General features: G+C 45.3%; 3 protein-coding genes across 5 annotated transcripts; 2 read left to right on the top strand and 1 right to left on the bottom strand.

The window, feature by feature from the left end:
• The first annotated feature begins 552 nt into the window (after positions 1 to 552).
• On the top strand, positions 553 to 12,268 carry LOC110186584 (uncharacterized). 3 transcript variants are annotated; one of them, XM_020955802.2, is made up of 8 exons: positions 553 to 747; positions 6,072 to 6,754; positions 6,817 to 7,103; positions 8,523 to 9,164; positions 9,257 to 9,501; positions 9,564 to 9,736; positions 11,021 to 11,144; positions 11,593 to 12,268. In XM_020955802.2, the coding sequence occupies exons 2-8, from the start codon at positions 6,252 to 6,254 to the stop codon at positions 11,722 to 11,724; spliced, it is 2,106 nt and encodes a 701-aa protein (XP_020811461.2). In that variant the 5' UTR covers positions 553 to 747; positions 6,072 to 6,251; the 3' UTR covers positions 11,725 to 12,268. The 3 variants fall into 3 exon arrangements, with proteins under 3 accessions (XP_020811461.2, XP_020811462.2, XP_086696697.1); XM_020955803.2 differs by having other exon boundaries at positions 553 to 778; XM_086840571.1 differs by having other exon boundaries at positions 553 to 1,123.
• A 3,358-nt stretch (positions 12,269 to 15,626) lies between these two features.
• Positions 15,627 to 16,983, top strand: LOC110186436 (thiamine pyrophosphokinase 1). Its single transcript, XM_020955618.2, has 3 exons — positions 15,627 to 16,047; positions 16,108 to 16,632; positions 16,687 to 16,983. Exons 1-3 carry the CDS (start codon positions 15,732 to 15,734, stop codon positions 16,833 to 16,835), a joined length of 990 nt encoding a protein of 329 aa, XP_020811277.1. The 5' UTR covers positions 15,627 to 15,731; the 3' UTR covers positions 16,836 to 16,983.
• Blm (Bloom syndrome helicase) lies at positions 16,921 to 21,757 on the bottom strand. The gene is made up of 4 exons (XM_020955617.2): positions 21,477 to 21,757; positions 19,189 to 21,423; positions 18,312 to 19,134; positions 16,921 to 18,254 (listed from the first exon to the last, which is right to left on the bottom strand). The coding sequence occupies exons 2-4, from the start codon at positions 20,488 to 20,490 to the stop codon at positions 16,990 to 16,992; spliced, it is 3,390 nt and encodes a 1,129-aa protein (XP_020811276.2). The 5' UTR covers positions 20,491 to 21,423; positions 21,477 to 21,757; the 3' UTR covers positions 16,921 to 16,989.
• Positions 21,758 to 21,779: the final 22 nt, after the last annotated feature.

The following is a 21,779-nucleotide window of genomic DNA, read 5'->3' as shown; positions in this document are numbered from 1 at the left end:
CAGCTATGGTGGCAGTGCCAAGGCAAGAAATGAAAAGTGAAAAACTTGCGAGCTGAAAAGTTTGCGGGAAACTTTTTTTCTCGCACCTTTTCCCGGGTCGCCGCTACTCCGGAGGAGGAGAGGATTCTCGCAGCAAAATGCAGTTAAAAACTTGCAGCCGCAATTCAATTAAAACTTCAATGTAATACCACCAAGTACACATCCACATGAACCCCCTGCACGGTGGAGATGGAGTGCAGCTCCTTAGCGCCGGGATGACAGCAGCGTGCCAAGTGCCAAGTGCCTTGGATGGCTTCAAACTTTGTTGTCCTCCCGACCTCAGCTGTCCTCGTGTAAACAAACGCCTTCAAGTGGGTGGGGTGGGGTGGCAGCGGGGCAGTAAATGAGCAGTGGCTGTGTGGACTAAGGACTCCGGACTCCGGACTCGAAACTCGCAAAACAGCCGGCTATGGATGATGCAGAGAGGAGGAGCACAGCCGAAGCCTTATCCGCGCAGGCGCTCTTTTCCGGATATCTGACAGTCCTATAAAAGGCGCTGTTCAGGCCACGGCCAAAGCAGTTGGTTCGTGGCGCTTCTCTGGAAAACTTTAATCCTCGAAAAACTGGAAAACTCGAACTTTGAACTCTGAATTCAAAACTCCAAACTCCGCGCTTCGTTCGTTCGCTGATGTTGTTGTGGTAAAACCGTAAAAACTGTAATTAGTGTGCTCTTGTGGATTCGTGAAATTTAATTAGCCAGCGAATATGGTGAGCCCTGCGAAATGAATAAATAAATAAAGTAAGCTCTTCAAAAGTGGATATACGAAAAAAACTAAAATAAATGAAATGCAGTTAGTGAAACAAAGCGACCACAAAGTAATCTAATTGGCGTTTGCCAATACAATTTCGCTCAAAATCAGATTACAAGGGAACCAATGCTGAATGCTGATCTGAAATTAAGTTGGACGAGCAATGTTAATGACAGCCCGATGATGAGTTGTTCAGAGTGTGCATAATTTATATTACACAAACTGTGCTTTGATTGTCAATCACAAATAAAAGCTTGGGTATTCTGATCAATGAATAATTGATATGTACCAAAGTTATATGGAACTTATAAACCTTAAAAGCTAAATTAAATTTGGTGAGCATCAGAAGTAAAATTATTAAATAAATTAAACATGAAACATCTTAAAACAAAACTTTATGTATTAAATCCTTCAAGACGACTTAATATTCCCTTTAATTAAAAATATTTATACACGCTGTGATCTACGAACAGTTCTGAATAAATTAGGAAAAGGAATGTCTGCCATTTTAGGTAAACAATACGTAATATATATCCTAAAAGCACATCAAATTGAATTTTATTAAATGCCAAGAGGCATGTCAAATATTTTCAAGAACTTGGCGTCTGTGGCCGACTCCTGGAGATTGATTCAGGCTCTGACTCGTCCCGTTTGCCACATGCGAGTGCCAGTCTGCTGCTTAATTGCAGAGCAGCCAGCTTGCTTTGAGCCATTCCGTAGCCACAATTTCATATTGTTACGGAATTGCATTGTTAATGGCTGTTGGCAGCCCGTCCCTACCCCGTTGACTGGAGATCCTTTCTGTCTGTCTGCCTGTCTGCCAGACCTCCCAAAATGAGGGAAATGGAGCGAAGTGGAGTCGGGTGCTGGTGCCGGAGGGACAGAGCCATTTACATACCCATTGGTTAATGTGCAGTCCCTGGTAATGGGGCCCCAACTTTTTGCTCAGTCAGCGCAAAGTATCTGTGGCGCAAATGCAATAAAAATAATCCGAGCATAGATAATGGATAATGGGCACAGGGCGTCCGCATAATGCACTGATTAGGACCCTCAATCGCGGGATGATTTCAACCTTTGGCCACTGTCGAATCCTTTTAACAACCTCATCGGTACCCCCTGGGAGGAGATGTGAACATGTTCTCCCTCTTCCGGTTCCGCCACAGAAACAATAACATTAACAACGAAACAACAACAGCCAACAGAGACGCTCTTTGGCCATTAAGTGGCATTATAATTACAATTTTGCAACGAGCTGCGGGGCAGAAGATGGGGCTCCAGGACTGGGAGAGTTCCCAGTCGAGGCCCGACCTCTACTATAAACTCCGCATCCGAAGTGCTCATTAAGCTGAAAGGAGGCGGAGGCCACTTAAGTCGGGCGGGTTAACGTTTAACTGCTGACACTACTCCCGGCTTAGCAGAGCAGCCTAATCGGAGCCCGAGACTGAGACCGAGCCCAAGCTGCCCCAATTAGCAAATACGCTCGGCAAATAATCCACTCGGATTTTAATTAATTGGCTCTGTCGTTGTCTCTGTCGACTTACGCCAATATAATCGACTGCAGGTATACTTTATCTGGTTTTTATTCACTGAACAGAGAGAGAGCTAGCCCCGGCCCGGCCCCCTCCTTCTCTTGTTGACTGAGATTCGGATTTTAAAATTAATTGTGCGCATAAATTTCCCAGCAAGCGAGGAGGCCGCATCCGGATCCGGTGCTGGAGCTGGAGCTGGAGCTGGTCCTGGAGCTGGAAAACCTTTTGATTCTGTTTTTGGGGGTCTCGAGCTTGGGCTGGCAATAAATTCAGTTTCAGTTTCTCAAATGAGTTTACATAATTCAAATACCGAAAATTGAAATATCCCCCCAACAAATATTTGCTTAGTTACAAAGTGGATTTGCTTCAATTTATTATGATTTAAACGTGCACGGGGATTAGGTAGTTCGGTTAATTGAGCCCGGGATTAGCATGAGAAATGGGAAGTAACCTTTGTGGTCAAAGAGGAGAAGCTTATCTGCAAATGCAATGACTGATAGTCCACCCCGCCATTGTCCTGTCGCAGACAGGACCAAGAGAGAATCGATAAAACCGGAATTTAATATAGCCGCAGAGAGGAGGTGAAATTCTTATGCAGGAATGCCATCGTGCTCCTGAATGAACTTCGTCCTGGCTGCTGCTGCTGCTGCAAGTGATTTACATATCCAGGACCTGCTGGAATCAAGTACCTCGAGGATAGTTCGCTTACCGCTTCTGATGGCGCGTGGCAGATAAAACAGATACAACTATTTGAGCACAACACCCAACACAATTTGTGCGGATCCATCTAATGGCTGGGAAGATTACGCATACGCCCGGATGCCCATACGGATGCGGATATAGGGACTCGTCCCTGGGCGCCTGATGGCGTTATAAAATTAATTTTAAGACACTTGGAGCTTAATCATTCGCACAGATAAAAGGCGACATTCGTCCCCGAGGATAATTGCGTATGCGTGTGGAACGACCCAGGACTTTGGTGGGTTTGATTCTCCTCCGAGGGTCGACGAATTGGCATGGTGCCCCGGAATTTAAGGCATAATTTGGGCACAGAATATTTCTGTCGCCCCATACCCGCTGGCCAATTCAGAGAGAGAGAGAGGGAGGGAGGCCTTCAGAAAAGGACCCGAAAAGGGACTCCCACCCACCACTTGTGGAAGTTGGGCCAAACGTGCTGAGCTTTTAAAACTCGGCCGGGGGTCGGGTATCGGTGGAGGGTCTGTAGCTATCAGTTTTACGAGTCCTTAGAGAGCCGCACTTGTTAAACTCGCATCCCGCTGCTCACATTGTTGTCAGGCGGAGAGGCGGAGAGGCAGGGACCACTTGGAACATGCCGGAGATTTCCATGCGCCAACTGCCTTTTGATATTCAATCATCTCGAGCATCTCGCCCCTAATATCACCCACGCTCCCAAACACACACAGTTGAAAATTAAGCTGCCTTCGAACTGAATATTTTAAGGTCAACAATCTGTCTGGAGTGTCCTGGGGAATCTATTAAAAATTCGCTTGTTGAATTGGCACAATAAACTTAATGCAGGATAGCTGAGGCAAAAATCCGCAGAGTAGTTTATTTTCGTTTTAATGATAATCTTTTTTTATGAGGGAAGCCACCGAAATCTACGTTGATTAAGATAACTTAAATGTTATATTGGCGAAGGATATTATTTAATTAATTCATGCGTTAATAGATATGCTAGATCATTGCGTCTTTATTGTCTGACTCTTGGTATATACCTCGATATTTAAACTTAAGTATAGCATTTTAAAACAGTTCCAAAATTTTGTTTAGTGTCCAATCACGCACACATGCTGGAATGACATTCAGCCAGACTTCAATTTGTTAACAATAATGTCCGTCTATTTTCAAGTGTCACAGCGTAGGCGGAAGCATGTTTTTTGATGTTTCCTTTTTCCGGGCAGGCCTTCAAAGGGAAATCGACTCGATGGATGTGCGGATTCGGTTTTGACTCCCCAAAAGTCCCACGGACATCCCGAACAATACGGGAACCATAAAACCATAAGAGCCGAAAACAATACTAATTTCGACTTGATGTCATGTCCAAAGTATTCCCCAATGGCCAGCCAGTCTGCCAACCGCAAAAAGTTGGCCGTCAGCCGTGGAGCGCATAAAATATGCATTTGGCTTAGCCGAGGCGACTTTTCCGCCTGATTTACGTCCTTCAGGAGAGTCGCTTGCGCTCACCTTGGCCAAGTCTATTTGGAATTCAAAAGCTTTTAACAGATTGTCGCTGGCAGTAACTTTGCCAATTTGCAAAAGTTCAACTGAGCAGCGACCAGAGAGAGCGAGAAAGAGCAAAATAAAATGGATTAATGGCAATAAAGGCGGCGTTGGCGGCATTGTTGGCTGCGGGAAAAACAATAACAATTACACTGATTGCTGCCTCCGGAGAATACGTTGAATGTTGAGCGAGCGACGGCTGGTCAGTGGAACGGAAGCGGAAACGTCCAAATCGTAGGGGAGATGAGCGGGAAGTAGGGCCACTGGGTAACTCGGTCGCATCATGGCTGACTTGGCCCGCTTTTCCAGCATTTTCTGGGCCACCAGTCCTATCGCTACCCTCGCCATAAAACAATTGAGGGCTCAATTTTGCTCGCCACGGCGCATTTGCATTCAGTTCCATTCCATATTTGCTCCTGTTGTTCACTTTGCGATTCCCACAGCGACCAAAGGATGCCACAGAGAGAGCATCCGGATTCGGAACGGAATGCAACTTTGTTAGGTCCGCCGCCGTGTGGAGGCCCACATTTATCTCAACGAAAATGTTTTGTTGCCACTGCATTATTGTTTCGAGCGCGCCCTGCCCTGCAATGGCAATCTGCAGTGCTTATGTGCGTAAAAATTCTATTTGATTGCAACGTTTATGTTGTGGATTTAACTTTTTCTCCTGCGTCCGGTAGCCCGGAGAACGGAGTCCAGAGTACGGAGTACGGAGTACGGAGAGCGACGCCTGCATCTTGCATTGGCTTCACTCTGGCTGGCCTCGTGCGATTTCATTGTGTGCCTGTAGAAATATTTAATCCAGATATTTATTTCCTGCACCAGGATATGAAAGCGAATGCGGCGACTTTGATGTCCCTTCCTGACTCTGGTCGGGAATAATCCTGGCCCTTGAACATGTTGCTGTGTCCATGCGAACCTTTTATTGCCGTAATAAATTTTCCCAAATACTACGTCCCACAGGTTGCACAGAGTACTTACTTGCATTTAAATAAATCTGGAAATAAAAACATTAGTTTGACTTTCAAATAAATGGGCATATGGCCTGAAAAGATACTTTAAATTAAAGTAAAATATGTCTTCAGGCTTTTAAGGATGAATGTATGCAAATCTCGATTGTGTTGTCCGAGGATAGTGGGGTTACTTTTGACTATTGAACATTGAACACTATAAGCTTAATAAAATATCTTACATTTTTTCTTAAAGTACAAAGATTTTCCGTAAGAGATACAGAAACTATTTGTGTTTAAATTCAATATTCTGTATGAAATTGCCTTAAGCCATAACCAGGCTGAATTTGCATAAAAATACCAATGTAAAATTTAATATAAATCAACTCAGAAAGTAGCAATGGCAACTGCAACCGGCAGCCATTATAATGCAAAACCTGTCTCCATTATTTGAATAGAAGTGGAGACGCTGGAGGAGTCTTCGGTACCTTTTGCCCTTTTGTGCCTTTGTCCTTTTGGCTTCCCGCAACCCCAATCACGCTCTATTTTTTACTTCTCCGCAGCCCAGCGATGAATGCCGGAGCCGTGTAAGTGCCCCTGCTGCTCTGGAGAGGTCCGGAACCTAGTGGAATCAAAGCCGGAACGTGACTTTTGCCGAAAGTAAATTGAGCCACCGCAGCGATAAAAGTTGCCATGCCAACGGGCTAGTGGCGCTAGGACACGCGTACAGATAAAGGATCTCCATGGCCAGGCGCAATCCAGGTGCACCCGTGATGGGCACCGATGACATCTATTCGCGGGTGTCATTCCGTCGTCGTCGTCCCCACTCCACAGCCAATGCCATGCTGCCCCACATCCCACTGCACCTGCTCCTGCTCCTGATCCTGCAGCTGCTGACAGTAACTACAGCGGGTCCGGTGAATCCCTGTGCCCACAAGGGTATGGCAGAGCTGATTCGCACCAGTCCCGTGATTGTCAAGGCCCTCGCCGCCCGGGTCTTTTTCGACGAGCTGGAGGGACATCCGGCGGCAGAGGACACGATTTTAATAACATTAACGCCGGAAACGATATACAAGGGCGCCTCTCTGCTGAAGGTGGCCAATGGCGGTGCCAGGGATGCCCTCTCCCTGAGAGCCTCTGGTCTGATGTCCGGCAGCCCAGGGCATCGGGCCCGAGGCTCCGGCACGGGCTCCGGCGGCAGCGGAAGTTCCTGGAGCGGGGCTGAGTCAGCCTTCCAGTACGAGGGGTATGTGTATAGTCATCGGCACTGTGTCCACTGTCCATTTTAACTTAACCACTCTTCCGCAGGCAGCTCAATGCAACCCTCCAGCCACAGCGATGCTTCGATAATAACATGCTGAAAATGCTGCCGGCGGAATTAATTGCCTTTGGCAAACTGCTGCCCGCAGCATCAGCAGCATCCTCCTCATCCTCCTCTGGCGACGGTGGGGAGGGTGGAGGTGTAGCTGGTGTCCTGGCAACCAGGCAGCTGCAGCGACCGCCGGTGGGCACAGCCAATGACGTGCTGCACATCAGCATCAACGGCCTGCACCGCTGGACGCCACAGTTTGAGAATCATATCTGGAAGCATTTGGGTAAGCGTTGAGTTCCTGTGAGTTCTGCCAGCTACACAGTGAATAGAATATAGTCATAAATTGCAAAGAATTCATTAATTAACAGTACCTTATGTGATATTTTCGAAATAACATTGAGCTCTATATTCTGTTCTTCATATAGTATCAAACTTTTCCGCTCTTTATACACTCTCTTGCACTTGACATATTTTTTCCAAGTGCACCTATCCTTTTTCCGCACTAGATGGCCTCTTGACCGCTCTCGGGAGTGTCCTGGATCGGCTTCCGCTGCTTCCGTTACCTAATCGCATTTCGCTTGTTAGTTTGTTGCATTGTCGAGCAAATCGCTCCGGTCGGATGTTTGTCCAGGATTGGATGAGCCCTCGGACGGGGTAGAGTTTCCCAGAGCCAGGCCGGGCTCAAATGGGGCAATCAGTGGTAATTGGCACCAGAGACTCACTCCCCGACCTCTCGGATGTCGCAACATAATTGCAGGCCACTATGTTATTTAAAGCCGCTTATGTATCCTTTGGCTTTTAAGTAATTCAACTGTGAAATACGATGAACACTTAAAATTCCACTACTCACTTGGCTTATTCGTGGGTCTATTGTGACTACTCCATGAGCCCCAGTCGGGAGATTAATCTTTGATGAAGATTGATAGCAATCGCCGCCCCAGTCGGCCAAGTGCTGCGAAGGACCAAATATAAAAAAAAATATAACAAAATAAAATAAAATAAAATAAAAAAAGGGAATTTCTCGATGACGCAGCAGATGTCGTCCAACGAGAGGGAGGAACAGGCAGAGCTCTGGCAGCTTTCAAGCCGACAATCTGCACCATGGCCACTCGAGAGAAGCAACACTTGACTTTTGTGTCAAGCGGCGATGCGCTCACCGAGAAGGATCTGGGCGTGAATTGAGCCCACTGAAATGGAGGAGGTCCTCGTTGAAAGGGGAAGCCACCCAGCAGCTGGGGATCCCACAAAAATTTAGCACGATGATGTCTTATTTTATGTGTTTTTAGGAATAGAAAAAATAGAGACGACAGGACCTTGGTGGCCAAGGAAAAACCTAAAATACTTACAGAATAAATTAAATATTGGGCTCAATATTGGGTTTTTATCAATTTAAAGGGGTTTTACAATAAATACAAAATGGTATAAATAGATTAACAGGAGACAATTTAAGCAAGCTTTTGATTTAATAATCTTTGCAGGCTAAGCCAAATTAAATAGTTAATCTTATTTATTTAAATTTGATTTACTTTGCTATTTAGCCAAAACAACTTTATATTAATTAGCACTGCACAAAAATCAATATTAAAATAAATTAAATACGTATCAGAGTGCATGAGTAAATCCGCGTTAATCTCTCATAATTACTACTCTTCCTCTCACCTGTGCATCTCCTGTTTATTGAACAATCGCCAATCATTTGCAGGCTGGGATGATTGGAGCGACTTCACCTTGTGCAGCGTCACCTGCGGTCAGGGTGTGCAGCAGCGCTTCCGTCGCTGTCTGCTGGACAATCCACTGGTGGACATCAACATGAATCTCAACCTGGAGGACGATGACGATGAGGATGATGATGAAGAGCAGGGGGCGGACGAAGCTGACGAACTGACCGCGTCCAAGGAGGCGTGTAACGATGATGATGCTTTCGGAGATGGCAACAACGATATTCTGGCCGATGATGAGGATGAAAACGACCTGCTCATAATGCGTGCAACTGGCGACGAGACATTGCATAAATTCGACCGAGCAACAACGACAGCAATGCCACCGACCAGAGTCCAAGCTCATCCCAGTTCCGGTCCCGAGGGAGAAACAAGCGGCGGTAATGAACCACCTGCAGCAGGTGCCGACGAAAGTGTCAGGTTTGTGACGATTGCACACAATGACCGAGATGCAGGAGCCAGGACAGAGGCAGGAACTCAAAGTGGTGTTGGAGTTGGGAGCAGGAAGGCACGTGCCAGTAATCAGCACAAGAAACGTAAGCCAACCAAGAGCGTAGCCCTCTCCACGCTCCTCTGCGAAGGCTACAACATCGAGCAACGCAACTGCAACAGTTTCGAGTGCAGCGGTAAGTTGATAAATATCCTGGTTAGGATCCTGATTTAAATCTATTCCCATATATAGTATACTTATATGTGCTGAATACTACTACAATTCCAGATGATATCAGCGATCTTCTTAAATTCTACAAGAAGCTTCCCATGGCTGAGGATTTGCCTACTCAATCCTCTGATGCCTCAGTCGCCTCCGGCTATCCAGATCCGTATCCAAATGCGGACTTCACCACAACGGGACTAATGGGCACAGCCTTCAGTCCAACACCCTCGACGCCCTTTAATATGGGCTACATCCGGAGCTGGAGGAACCTGCTGAACTTCACCCTGATGGTTACGCTGCGGGCTAAGGTGGGTAACGCTTTAAGGGAGGTCCTTTAAGGGATATAAATCTGATTGCTGACTTTTTTCAGAACGACACCCGGAGCACGGCCTCCATCTTCTCCATCCGGAACGCCACCCACAATCTGTATCTGGAGGCCTGCCAGGATGGACTGCGTCTGTACCTTGAGCGGGACAATGCCACGGAAATGTTGCCAGTGAAATTCAATTTATTCGATTATCGCTGGCATCAAGTGGCCATCAGGTGAGTGTGCCTCGTCGTAGATGGATGTAAGAGGGAGCTGCTTGTAGGGTTTCCCCCATGTGGTGGTGATTGCCAATCACTGTCTCCGGCTGCACACACATGGGTGGAGAGGGGGGTGGTGTGTGGCAGTGGCACTCACTTCGATCTGATGGCCATCGATGCTGACACTTTCCTTTATTTGCATTTTCAATTTATTAGCATAAATGTTTGTGCCATGAAACGCACACTGGCAAGCACTTGACACACATACAAATAGTAGGCAAAAAAATAAACACAGTGGTGGTCAAGATATTAGCAGTGATTTAAGCTTTAAAATTACTTTTATGATTAAAAAACACACCCTTTTGTTGTGCAGAGTTATGGGTATAATTTAAGAATGGCAGTCGTTGCTATTTATTTTTATAAATAAATAAATAAATAAATAAATTTCATTTAAATTTAACAACTTAATAACATCTTTGGGAAACCGAAATTTCTATACCCTTGCGATAAATAAAAATTGTTCATCACTCGGCCAAAAATGCATTAATTTTCAATCGGAAAGGTATCCTATGTAATTTTTTGTTGGGTTAATAAATCTGCTTACTAAATTTAAAATTAAAAAAATCCAAATTTTGGCCAATTTTGGATCATTTTAACGATGTAACCCATTATAAAATGTTGCAAAAATTGGTAAATTTTGTTTTTTCTACCGAACATGGCTAGAACGACTCGGTTGTTGATCATGATCAAGAATATATATGATTTATAGGGTGGGAAAGGACTCCTTCATTAAATTTCAATCTTCTGACCAAAAATATAATAGCTTGAAAGGGTATAAAAATAGCTCGATTAGGCATATATTTTAAGTATTTTTTTAAAAACCATTACATTTTCAAATCTTTTCATCCCATTCTGAAATATTCTTTCCTTAAGGAAAAGTCAAAGACCCATCTGTCGCAGAACTCTAGATCTGTTCTCTGTATAGATCCTTATCCTTAGTCCTATTAAATTCGCCTTTGTTGTATCGACAGAGCCTGCACATGAAAATCGAAGGCCTTTTTTTGCTTTTTGCTTTCTGAGCTCTGCTTGCTGTAACGAAACACACAACCAAATTGACACTCGGTTCAAGTGGGCGCCATTTGTCATCGACCGTGGGCACATTTCTCACTGTCAACGCGTGGCCCCCAGTCCCCATGCAGGCGGGCACAATTATATGTATCCATATATATTTTAATTATTTGCGAATAGCTCACTTTACTATTATTGTTTTGCTGTTATATCCATCCCTCGGCCTGCATGCAGCATACAGAATGGCGATTTCATATCGATTTACGTCGATTGCGCGTGGACAAACAGCTTCGTTGTCTCCAAGCGACTGTTCACGTTGCCCGTGGACGCGGATGTGGAAATTGGACGCGGCTTTAATGTGAGTATATCGAATTTCTAGTAGAAGGTATATTTCTTGTTTTTTTTCAATTAATATTGGTTTCAATATCCAAAGAATGAATCAGAATAAAGGTAGTACTTTTTGTTATCCTTCCTTTCGAAGGCCAAGCCTTACTTTTCAAAGACCTCACAAAGATGCTAAATAACTTAAGTTATTCGAAATATTTCCTTAAATACAGGGAAGTATAGATTGTAAGATATTTGGTTCGTTAAATCTATAATTTAACAAGTATTGAAAATAATAAGATATAAGCGTTGCGTTCATTTTAAAATCAAAAGAGCAAACAATAGGTTTCCTGCATGCCGTTGATAATAATTACGCCCCATGGCCATGGCACAATGCGAATTAAACAATTATTGGACAGATAATTATGGTTTTTATGCGCATTAACTTTCGCTTTTCGCCTTTTTTTGTTTTTTTTTCGCAGGGGGAGCTGCAGCAACTACTCGTCCTTCCAGAGCATCAGGAGCGCCTGCAGTGCAGCACCAAGCGCACCTCCATTAACGAAGTGAAACGCTATATCATAGACACATTCATCGAGGACTACGGCGGCAACTGAGTCGGAGGATACGATGAAACTGGTCGCAACTGATCCCCATTGTGGCCAAAAGCCAGACCGCACAACCAACGCCAATCGAGCGAGAGGGCCACTGAATATGCATGGATATTTGCGTATTTTATATTGCGGCAATCCACACACAAATCCGATTACAAATTCGCCCAAATCAAAACTGCATAGATTTATGATTATTATTCATTTCATTTGCATATACAGCATACATAGGGCTCACAGAAAAAGTATGTGCAACTCGATATATACTAAAATTACGCATACGCCATGTGATTTATGCGCTAGCAGCCTCCCTGTGCCCGGAAGGCTCTACTCGATTAAGGACACATTATTGGTGTTATATTTCGCATGGAGAATAATGGCATGGGAATAATGTGCTCGATATTTGTAATAATTAAGCTAATTTGACGTAATACAATAATTGTAAACGCAGAAATAAATACAATTTGCATGTGAATGCAAATGCAAACGGGAAACGAAAACAACAAAAAAAAGATCAAATATAACGCAACTATGTATATGGTAATAGTAATAATAACATTTTCTTTTTATGTCCATGGATGGGTGGCTTTAACATAAGTATCACACGCACACATTTTTTCCATTTCCCACAGACACTCCAGCGAGCCCTGTCCTGGGCTCGGGGTAAGCAAATTTGAATATGTAAATGCGGATAAGTATTGTTTGGTCAGCCGGATCCCATTCTGGAATAAAGTGGAGTGGCAGAGACAGCCGTGTGTCTGCCAGTTTGTGGTTTTTCTGCATTCAAGTGCGCTCCACTAATTTGACAAAGGATCAACTTGTACACTTGACAGTGTCCCCTGGACTAGGACAGCAGGATTATACCGTCCTCTGGGCTGAAACCAAGCATATAGACAGCTAAAACTGCAACGGAATAGAGTTCACCAAAAAGTAAGCCAACAAAAAAAGGGCAAAATGGCTGCCGCACCTAAAATCATAATTTCCTTTTGGCGGGAAAAGGCCCGGCAGCCAACTTCCGCTTTTTATCTCTCTGGCCCGTAAATAACCAACTCTTCGCATCCATCTTTCATTCAGGTATCTGGTTCTTTTGGGTACTCAAGGGTATTATCGTTGGATAGTTACCTTTATAAACTTAGAATTGAATAATAAAATGTTACCAGAGCTTGAGTTATTACCAAATATTTTTCAATTCTAATGAGCTTGCTTCATTATTTGTCATTTTGAGTGCTCTTTAGATGGACTCAAGATTTGGTTTATTTAGGTAAATCTGCCTGACGGGTATCCTCTCCTCGGGGCACACTCAACTAGGAGGAGCTTTTGCTTATCCCCTCTTCTTCTCCATGTCATTGGCAATTTCTTTGGAGCTTGGGGTTAAAATGTTGCCGCGTTTGGCAAGCTGAATGCAGGCGACAGGCGGTGGAGACATTGATGAATTTCCTGTCGCATCCTTGGCGCTCTCACTGTCTGCCAGGCATGCAGGCGGGCAGGTGGATGCCATGCCATGCCACTCCCGCTCCCGCTCACTTCCTGGCAACGTGAAGCAAGCCGTTGCCTATTGTGACTTAATAACTCCTACTCACGTCATCATGGTGCATTGAACCGTGAAGTCGGCGAAATGGAGATGGGCCAGGGATAACCATAACCCCTAACCCCTACAAAAAAATGGAGAGTTCCAACTGCAACTGAATGCAAGTGCTGAGGTATTTGAATTTACTGAGCAAATACACACTCCCAACTGGTATCTACTTTTCATTTTGCAACCATAAATATAAATACTATATGTGACACACTTATTTCAGATGCCAGCGGTGACTATATTGCAATTAGTTGGGAAAGCTCGGCAGGTCCCGGTAAATAGAGCACGAACTGAGTCCGCTTTATTAAGGATTTAATGCGTAGTATCTTTAAATCCTCTGGCCAGGTCTTTAAGCCATAATCCGGGCATAAATCTCTGTTTCTGAACACACTTTCGCGCCACATGTTGCACTTGATGTCCCAGAAAATGCAAGCGTAAATCTTTTAGACTTTTGCTTGTTCTCTCCCTCTCTTGGGGAAAACAAGAAAGTGTTAAGCCGAATATGGTATGCCTTGGACGTTGGTTTTAGCGTGCAATCGGGTCAGGATTATTGGGTCTACGCCGAAACTCCTAGTTAGGGTGTTCCACGCAAGTAATTCGTTTCAAAGTCGAGGTGGGGCGAGCGGATATGCCAAAGGCATGCGTGTACAAATGTAATTTTATTTATTTATGGCTGCCACGATAGAGGAAACATTTTCACGTGTTAAATTCCCTTTGGTTTTCATGGTTTTCTGAGGGGTTTTACAACTTAGAATCAAAATAATCAAGGTAAAAATTTTAATTAAAGCTGTGACAAAGTATTCATTCATAAGATAATTTATTTATTTAACAAATTATGCTAGGAATACAATGTTAAACTAAATAGTAAGTTACCGAGCACTGGATGATATGATTCATACGATAAATAAAAAGTAATTACATACAAAACAAGAAATAAACCAAACTTCGAGCAGCCGAAGTTTGTATACTCTTGCAGATGGCCATGGGTTCGAATGTGAATCGATCCATAACTAGGCCAAAATTAAATTAATTTCGATTAGAAAGCCTGTTCTGTGCTAGTTTTTAATAGGTTAGTAAATCTACATACTCAATTTAGAATGTAAAAAATTTTAAATTTTTGATAAATTTTTGTAAATTGTTTTTAAATGGTTTGTCTCTTTATGCCTAGAAAGATTCGCCTGTTGATGCTGATCAAGAACCGGAAATTACTCCTTCACTGCTTGGAAAGCTTCCGACTGCAACTTTAACGCACTGCAAGGGTATAAAATTGGTATTATTAATTACAACAAAGCTTTATTTGCTTTTAATTTCTTCTAAACTTTTGACATGTGTCAATTATTTTATTATTTGTAAACCAATACCTTTATGCTAGCAATTCCTTTGTTTTGTAAATCGATATGACAGCCTTTATCATCTTTTTTTGCAAACCACAACACGAGATGTGTCCGGTTAATGCAGCTTAGTAACCGGCACTGCTTTAAAAGTTTTATAAGCTCCACAGGAATTAAATGATTCCGAGCCACAATGCTATTTGGACAATGCATTGCAGACGTGGCATGTAAAGCTATTCAACTCCGCCCCCTCCTCGGATCGAGTGACCAACAATGGGCGGCGTGCACTGTCAATCCCTGAGACCAGAACTCGGGGTTGGCCAAAGGCCATGGCCAGGATGTCTGATGTTCTCGTGGTCCGGCCACAGGATCCATCCGTATAAATGCCTTTATTTGTGGAGGTCAAACAAAATGAACTTTAACAATATTGATACAGCTGGCATCGGTAGGTTCGAGCACAAAAGTATTGTGGTCCCAATGCCCCCACCAAGTCTGGTTGGGAGCCGCTGTGCTGGTCGCCATCAAACGTGGCGAGCGGCTTCATTAACCTAAGCCACAAAAGTTCAGCGAAGGATTAATTTGTCTATTAAATGAAAGGTAACAACTATTAAGGCGACGAAGACATTTCATTAAAATTTAAACTGATGCTGTTGAAAATAATTTAAATATATAATAATTTATAATTAAGTGGCAAGAAAAATTAAATAAATAAAATGACTTAGTCTTAATAAGTATGTAAAATGGTTATATATAACTGAATATATTTAATTTCATTTAATGGATAGTTACCAACCCAAAGCAATTATTAGCTCATAAAGGAGCTGTAATATAACCCATAAAACGCTTTATCTATTATTCCCCTATGTCTTATCTGAAATTAAGTTTTCTTATCAGTAGAACTCAAGTTTAAAAAAGCCGCCACAGCGCCAGCCATCATCTGTCCACCCTGAACCGTTGCCTAGAGTGACCAGACTCAGATAGTTTTTCTAACTAATAATTTTCTAGAGATTCAAAAATGCTTTCGTCGAGTCGATGGACTGGCCTGGCTTATAATTTCAAGTTTATAGGAATTTTGTTAAATTCCGTACGGCACTGGCGGCCGTACAATGGCACCAGGATGCGGCTCCAAGGTCGTTTTGAATTGGATGCGGCGCTCCGGCCAGCGCGCGTTAAACGATGGCAGGCGTTTAGCACGAGTTGGCAGGCCGACGCATCCAGCGCAACATCGCTTCTTCTGCACGAAAACAACAATCGGATTCCGGCAGCAAATGGACCACACAATCCCGCCCAAGTCGTATAAGTGGACGCCGGGCGACCTTATCAATGAGAACTTCAAATTGGGCGAAAATGGCCATGTCTGCGTGGTGCTCAACCGCCAGATCCAGGTGCCCCCGCACGTGGTCACGTTGTTATGGAAGAATGGTAAAGTGGTCCGGCCTCGGCCTTTTTAGGATTCCTAATCCCAAAGTCCTTTCATTCCAGCTGCCGTGCGCTGCGCCGTAGACGGTGGCTCCAACCACTGGCGCAATTTTGTGCTAGACCAGGTTCTGTCAAAGCGCTCCAAAGACGAAATTGTCAACGCACCTCTTGAACCTCTTGACGTGATAACAGGTGACTTTGACTCGATCACAGAGGAGACTGTGGACTTCTTCAAGACCACGCCCAAGATCCATACGCCCGACCAAGACGCCACGGACTTTACCAAAGCCATAGCGGTCCTCCAGCCGGTGATGGCACAGCGCAATATCCAAGACGTGGTAGTGTTTCATGACACCTCCGGCCGGCTGGACCATGTGATGGCCAATCTGAATACGCTATATAAATCGCAGAAGGACAACTGCAATGTCTTTCTGCTAAGCGGGGACTCGGTGACATGGTTGTTGCGGCCGGGCAAGCACACAATAAAGATACCGGTGGACCTGGTTACCAGCCAGCGATGGTGTTCCCTGATGCCCGTAGGAGCGTCGGCGCATAATGTCACCACCACGGGCTTAAAGTGGAACCTGTGTAAGTATTTAAAAGCTTACAAGAGTTACAATACTTAATCTTGGATATCTGTAGATCACACACAAATGGAATTCGGTGGGATGGTCAGCACCTCGAATACCTATTCCACCGAGTTTGTTCAGGTGGAGACAGATGCGAATCTGATCTGGTCGATGGGCGCCTACGAATTCGAGGACAAACTTAGGCAAATGAACAAGCCCTGAGACGCTACTGGAGGCTTTTAAGTACTTAGGCGAGGCTAGGAGCCGAGAGCTGCATCCATTTGTTATATATTATAGTCTAGTGGTGTTATTGTTTAACAAAATGAAAGTTTATGTAAAAAATTTTAAGTGATAAACTCTTAATAGCGAAGTATAGTTACTTTGATCCTGGCAGCGGCATCAAATCAAAGCCCATGCTGCTCCCCGTCTTCTTTGTTTTCCAGCCTGAAGATGATGATGAGGCAGCTGTGCTATCCGCCCGTTTGGCACCTGCCTTGCCACGACCACGACCGCCCCGGGCGGACGTACTCCTCTTGGCCGCGGGCGATGCTGCATTTGATTTGTACTTCTTGCTGGCTCCTCCCTTGTTATATATCCTTTTCCGCTTGCCCGCCCGATAAGAATTGAAGGCGCCGCTACCGCTGCTGGTGTTTCCACCGCCCTGCGATGACACTGCCCTGTCCCAATCAACGCTATCATTGTTATTCCAACCGGACGTCTGTGGCTTCTGTCTCTGTTTTGCAGCTGCCTGTTCCTCCTCCTCGTCCATTATAGATTGCATTAGCAGCTTCTCCGAGGCATAATTGCTGGTAATCTCTAGCAGCTTAGCGCCATATTTATCATAGTTCGCCTTGGTTACGTGCGGAATACTACACATGTCCTTCTCGGTGAGCGGCAGCGTCTCCGCCATGCTCTTCAAAGCCTGAATGTTCATGATACTGGCCATTGTCACATTCCGCTGGCTGGCAATGGTGCGACAGAGATCCAGGAGATCCGTGTAGCATCGCTCATGGATCTCCTGCATACCTGACTTACCATCGCCACCACTGTTGGATGCTGCTCCCTGATCGGAGACGCTGCCCACCGAGGCCTTAGCGTCCTTTTTGGTCACGGTAAATTCAAAGGTGGGCGTGCCCTCCATCAGTTTGCTGATGTTCAGACCCAAGTACAAGTAGGCCTGCGGATAGTCGTTGGTAAATATCAAATCCTCCCTTAGGTAGCCATCGATAACCATTTTACGGAGCAGCCTTTGGACATCATTTTTATCCCAGTTTTTAAGAGCACCATGATGTGGCGACTTGTCATGATTAAAATCCATGATCTTCTTGATCTTAGAGCCCTTGAGGACATCGGAGATGTGCAGGAGAGTGAAGCGGGATCGGCCACTGCACAGATCCTTGACAGCTCGGGCTGCTTTCCGCGCAAACTCTAGAGCGTCGACCGCCTTATAGGCCCGCTTATTAAGGCAATTGTCGCAAGCAGTCTGTTTGTTCTCCAGGCACTGTTCGCTGGTAAAGTGTTCCCCGAAGTAGTCCAGCTGCTGAGCTCGCCGGCAATCTGTGAGGTTCTCGCAGTACCCAACGATCCGATGTAGGTTGTCCACGTGCATCTTCTTGACATTGTACTGCAGAGCTTTGTCGCCTGATACAAAGGAAAGGGATTAATAAGTAACCAGGTTTCCATGCTGAGCCGCCTTACCATCCAGCATTTTCTTAATCCTTAGCATGTCCGAGTAGTTGTAGTAGAGGATGCAATCGGCCACATCGCCATCTCGTCCTGCACGACCTGCCTCCTGGTAGTAACCCTCGATGGACTTGGGCAGCGAGAAGTGCAAAACAAATCGCACATCCGGTTTGTCGATGCCCATTCCAAAGGCTATGGTCGCACATATCACCTTTACCTTGCCGGTAAGCCAATCCTTCTGGCGGCTTTCGCGCTCCGAGTCGTTGAGTCCGGCATGATAAGCTACTGCCCGGACACCGTCTTTGCACATCTTCTTGGCCACATCGTCGCACTCCTTGCGCGACATGCAGTAGATAATCCCGCTCGAGTGCGCCGGCTTAGTCCGGATGTAGCCACTGATGTCGTCCAATGTGGAGACTCCCTTCTTAGGGAGAACTTTGTACCTCAGATTGCTGCGATTGAAGCTGGACAGGAACCACTTGCAATGCTTCAGATTCAGCTGGGCCAAAATGTCTAAACGGACTCTAGGTGTGGCAGTGGCCGTTAATGCGATGGTTGGAACATTCGGAAAACGCTTTTTGAGGATACCCAACTTCTTGTAGTCCGGGCGGAAGTCATGCCCCCACTGGGAAACGCAATGGGCCTCGTCGATGACGAATCGACTAATATAGTTATTGGAGTTTAGCGTGTCTAGAATATCCTGGAAGCGAGCAGAGCTGCTGATCTTTTCGGGCGTGACGTACAGAAGTTTAACCATCGGAGGCTGTGATTCCAGATCCCTGTAGATGGCCATGGCGTCAGCCATCTTCTGCTCTCCACTCAGACTCTTTGCACAAATCTGAAAAAGAGTTTATACAGAAACTAACATAGGAAAGACTTCTGGGATACTCACATCCAAAGAAGCCAGCTTATTAATCTGATCGAAAATCAGCGACTTCAGCGGACTGATAACAATGGTAACTCCCTCAGTCAGGATGGCAGGCAGTTGATAGCACAGCGATTTGCCGCCGCCCGTGGGCATCAGAACGAAACAATCGTTACCCAACAGCGTGGCATTGATCACCTGCAGTTGATTGGGTCGGAAGCTCTTCAGGCCAAAGCTATAGCTCAGCCCGTGCATCAGACGAGTGGAGTGCTCAAAATGCTGTCCATCGAACTCTCCTGTGATGCCGTCATTGTGGACATTCGAATGGAAATTTCCCGATAGTTTCTGCGAGTCCTTGGCAGTGGGCAGTTTCGCCGGCGGACTGCTGCGACTACTACTGGGTGCTGCACTCATGTGGGTTAAATTAGCGGCAGCCTGCGAGTGCATTTCCTCGAACATGGCCTCATCGTAGGCGGGGAAACCATCGTCGTCTAAGGGAGCAACACTTGTCGGTGTCGGTTTAGGCTTTGGATACTCCCTTGGTGTCTCCTTCGGTTTCTCCTTGACCCTCACAGATTCAAAGTCCTTGTAGCCATAGCCATTGAACTCGGACCTGCGGCCCTGCAACTGCTGGTGCTCGTTCTCTATCTCTGCCAGCAATCCCTCCAAGTCATCGTCGTCCTCGTCTATTTCGCTGGCTGGGTTAGGCTGTGTAGGCCCGTTCATCTGTTCCTCCTCCATGTCGGCGTCTAGAAGCATGCTTTGGGCCAAGTAATCGTCTTCCTCCTCGCAAAGATCGTGTATCAGTTCCTCCCGTTTCCTTAGCATGTGAAGATCATTGTTCGTTTTGGATGGAGGCGGCGTGTAATCTTCCGGATCCCCGCAGAGGTCGTGTATGAGTTCATCGCGTTTCCTAGGCACTTTCGCATCATTCTGCTTTCGAGGCGGCGGGGAGCAATCATCTGGTTCTCCGCAAAGACTCTGAAGAAGCTCCTTGCGCTTCGGCATTTTTTGTTCCTTAATTTCCTCCAGCTCAGAGCCTGATATGAGCTTATTTAAAGAGGTTACGCGAATGCTGCTCTGTGGCGGGGAACTGGCCGTTATCCGACTCTGCTCAGCCTGCATCTCCATTTCTTCCAGCTCTAGGGCATCCTGTTCGGCCTTTTGCTTTTTTTCGTTCCTTTCTAGCGTGTTTTGGAGCAGCTGCGTCCGTGCCTTGAACTTCTGGCGCATCACCTTTAGTTTGAGGAAGGTATTTGGCTGAAAGCCTGCGATTTCATTGAAGTGCATGGCAGGAATTTGGTCAATCAAGGCGCAATACTTCTCCATCAGCTCCACGTAGGTGCTGCGGAAGAAGCCAAGGCTGGTCTTTACAGCAGCCGCGCTCTGCTGGTTTGGATCTATACCAAAGTTGTCATTCTGAGCAAGATCTCGAAGGTAATCGGCCAGCGAATTGTCAAAGGCCACACTAAGGCGGGGTTTCAATGGAGCCGCCGGTGTTGGAGAAAGGGAAGATATCTGCTTGACCAGCGGCGGTGAAATTGATCTTTTAGGACTATGGCTTTCCTTGGTCGAACCAAGTTTGTGACCACTCTTCGTGTCAGAGTCACCAAATAAGGAATCTGACTTTCGGTTAATAACTGCAGCAGGAGAAGCGTCCAGCAAAGTGGGAGTGGTAGTAATTGGTGGCCTCTTGGCATTATTTTCCCGTGGGGAAGGGGAATCCAACAGGCTTTTATATGTGTGCTTTCTTTCAGTTATTGGCGAGTCCTTAAACAAAGGCACATCCAAGTTTTTAACAGGCGGTGGTGATTCTGGCAACGTAAGTAAATGATGCTTCCCTCCATTCTGTTTAATGGGTGAATCTTCAAAGGAATACCTCTTTTGCGGAGACGGGGAGATGGAAAAGGACTTCGGTGGTTCTTTCCTCTCACTTTGTGGCTGTTTCTTTGGAGATTCATCAAAAAAACTTTTTCCCGATATCTTTTTAAGCTTGGAATCCAGTTTCTTTGGAGAATCATCATGTATCACACTTTCTTGGGAAGAAATCTAGACTCCGGGCGGGGTTTTTCGATGAATCCTTCTTAGAAGCTGGCGGAGCTAGGGGCGACTGCGACAAGTTGTGATAGGTATGTTTCTTAGGAGACACAGTATCCTTCCGCGACGATTGACGGGATTTCTGTGTAGGTTCCTCATCAGACGATGAGGAGTCCAGAAAGATGGGATTGTAAACGGCACTCGGCACGGTCCTAGCATTGTTCACTAAAATACCTCAATTAGGATCCTCGTTCCACAAATTATTAGGAAAATTTTACCTTTCTTTTGAGCTTGACTTTGGGAATTATTATCCAAACCAATAAAGCTACTGAGTGTGAGCTGTTTCCTTGGAGCGAAAACTTTCTTAGACATCTCGATTCGTAATTCATTCGGCTACCAGCACACTCTCCTCGACAAAATACAACAACTACACGGAGTAAACAAAACAATTTCGTATTAAACTAAGAGATATAAGGATAAAAAAGCGCGCAATGCCTATATATAAAACATTGAGAGCTGCCATATCGTTGCCAACCAGCTGTAAGAAATTAGCATTGCCATAGAGCTGCCATATCGTTGTG

This window comes from Drosophila serrata, unplaced genomic scaffold (genome assembly GCF_035046125.1).
Source record: "Drosophila serrata isolate PLE 108 unplaced genomic scaffold, ASM3504612v1 contig_382, whole genome shotgun sequence".
NCBI lineage: Eukaryota > Metazoa > Arthropoda > Insecta > Diptera > Drosophilidae > Drosophila > Drosophila serrata.
Note: the sequence above shows the minus strand (reverse complement) of the source record. Positions and strands in the feature narration are given on the sequence as shown.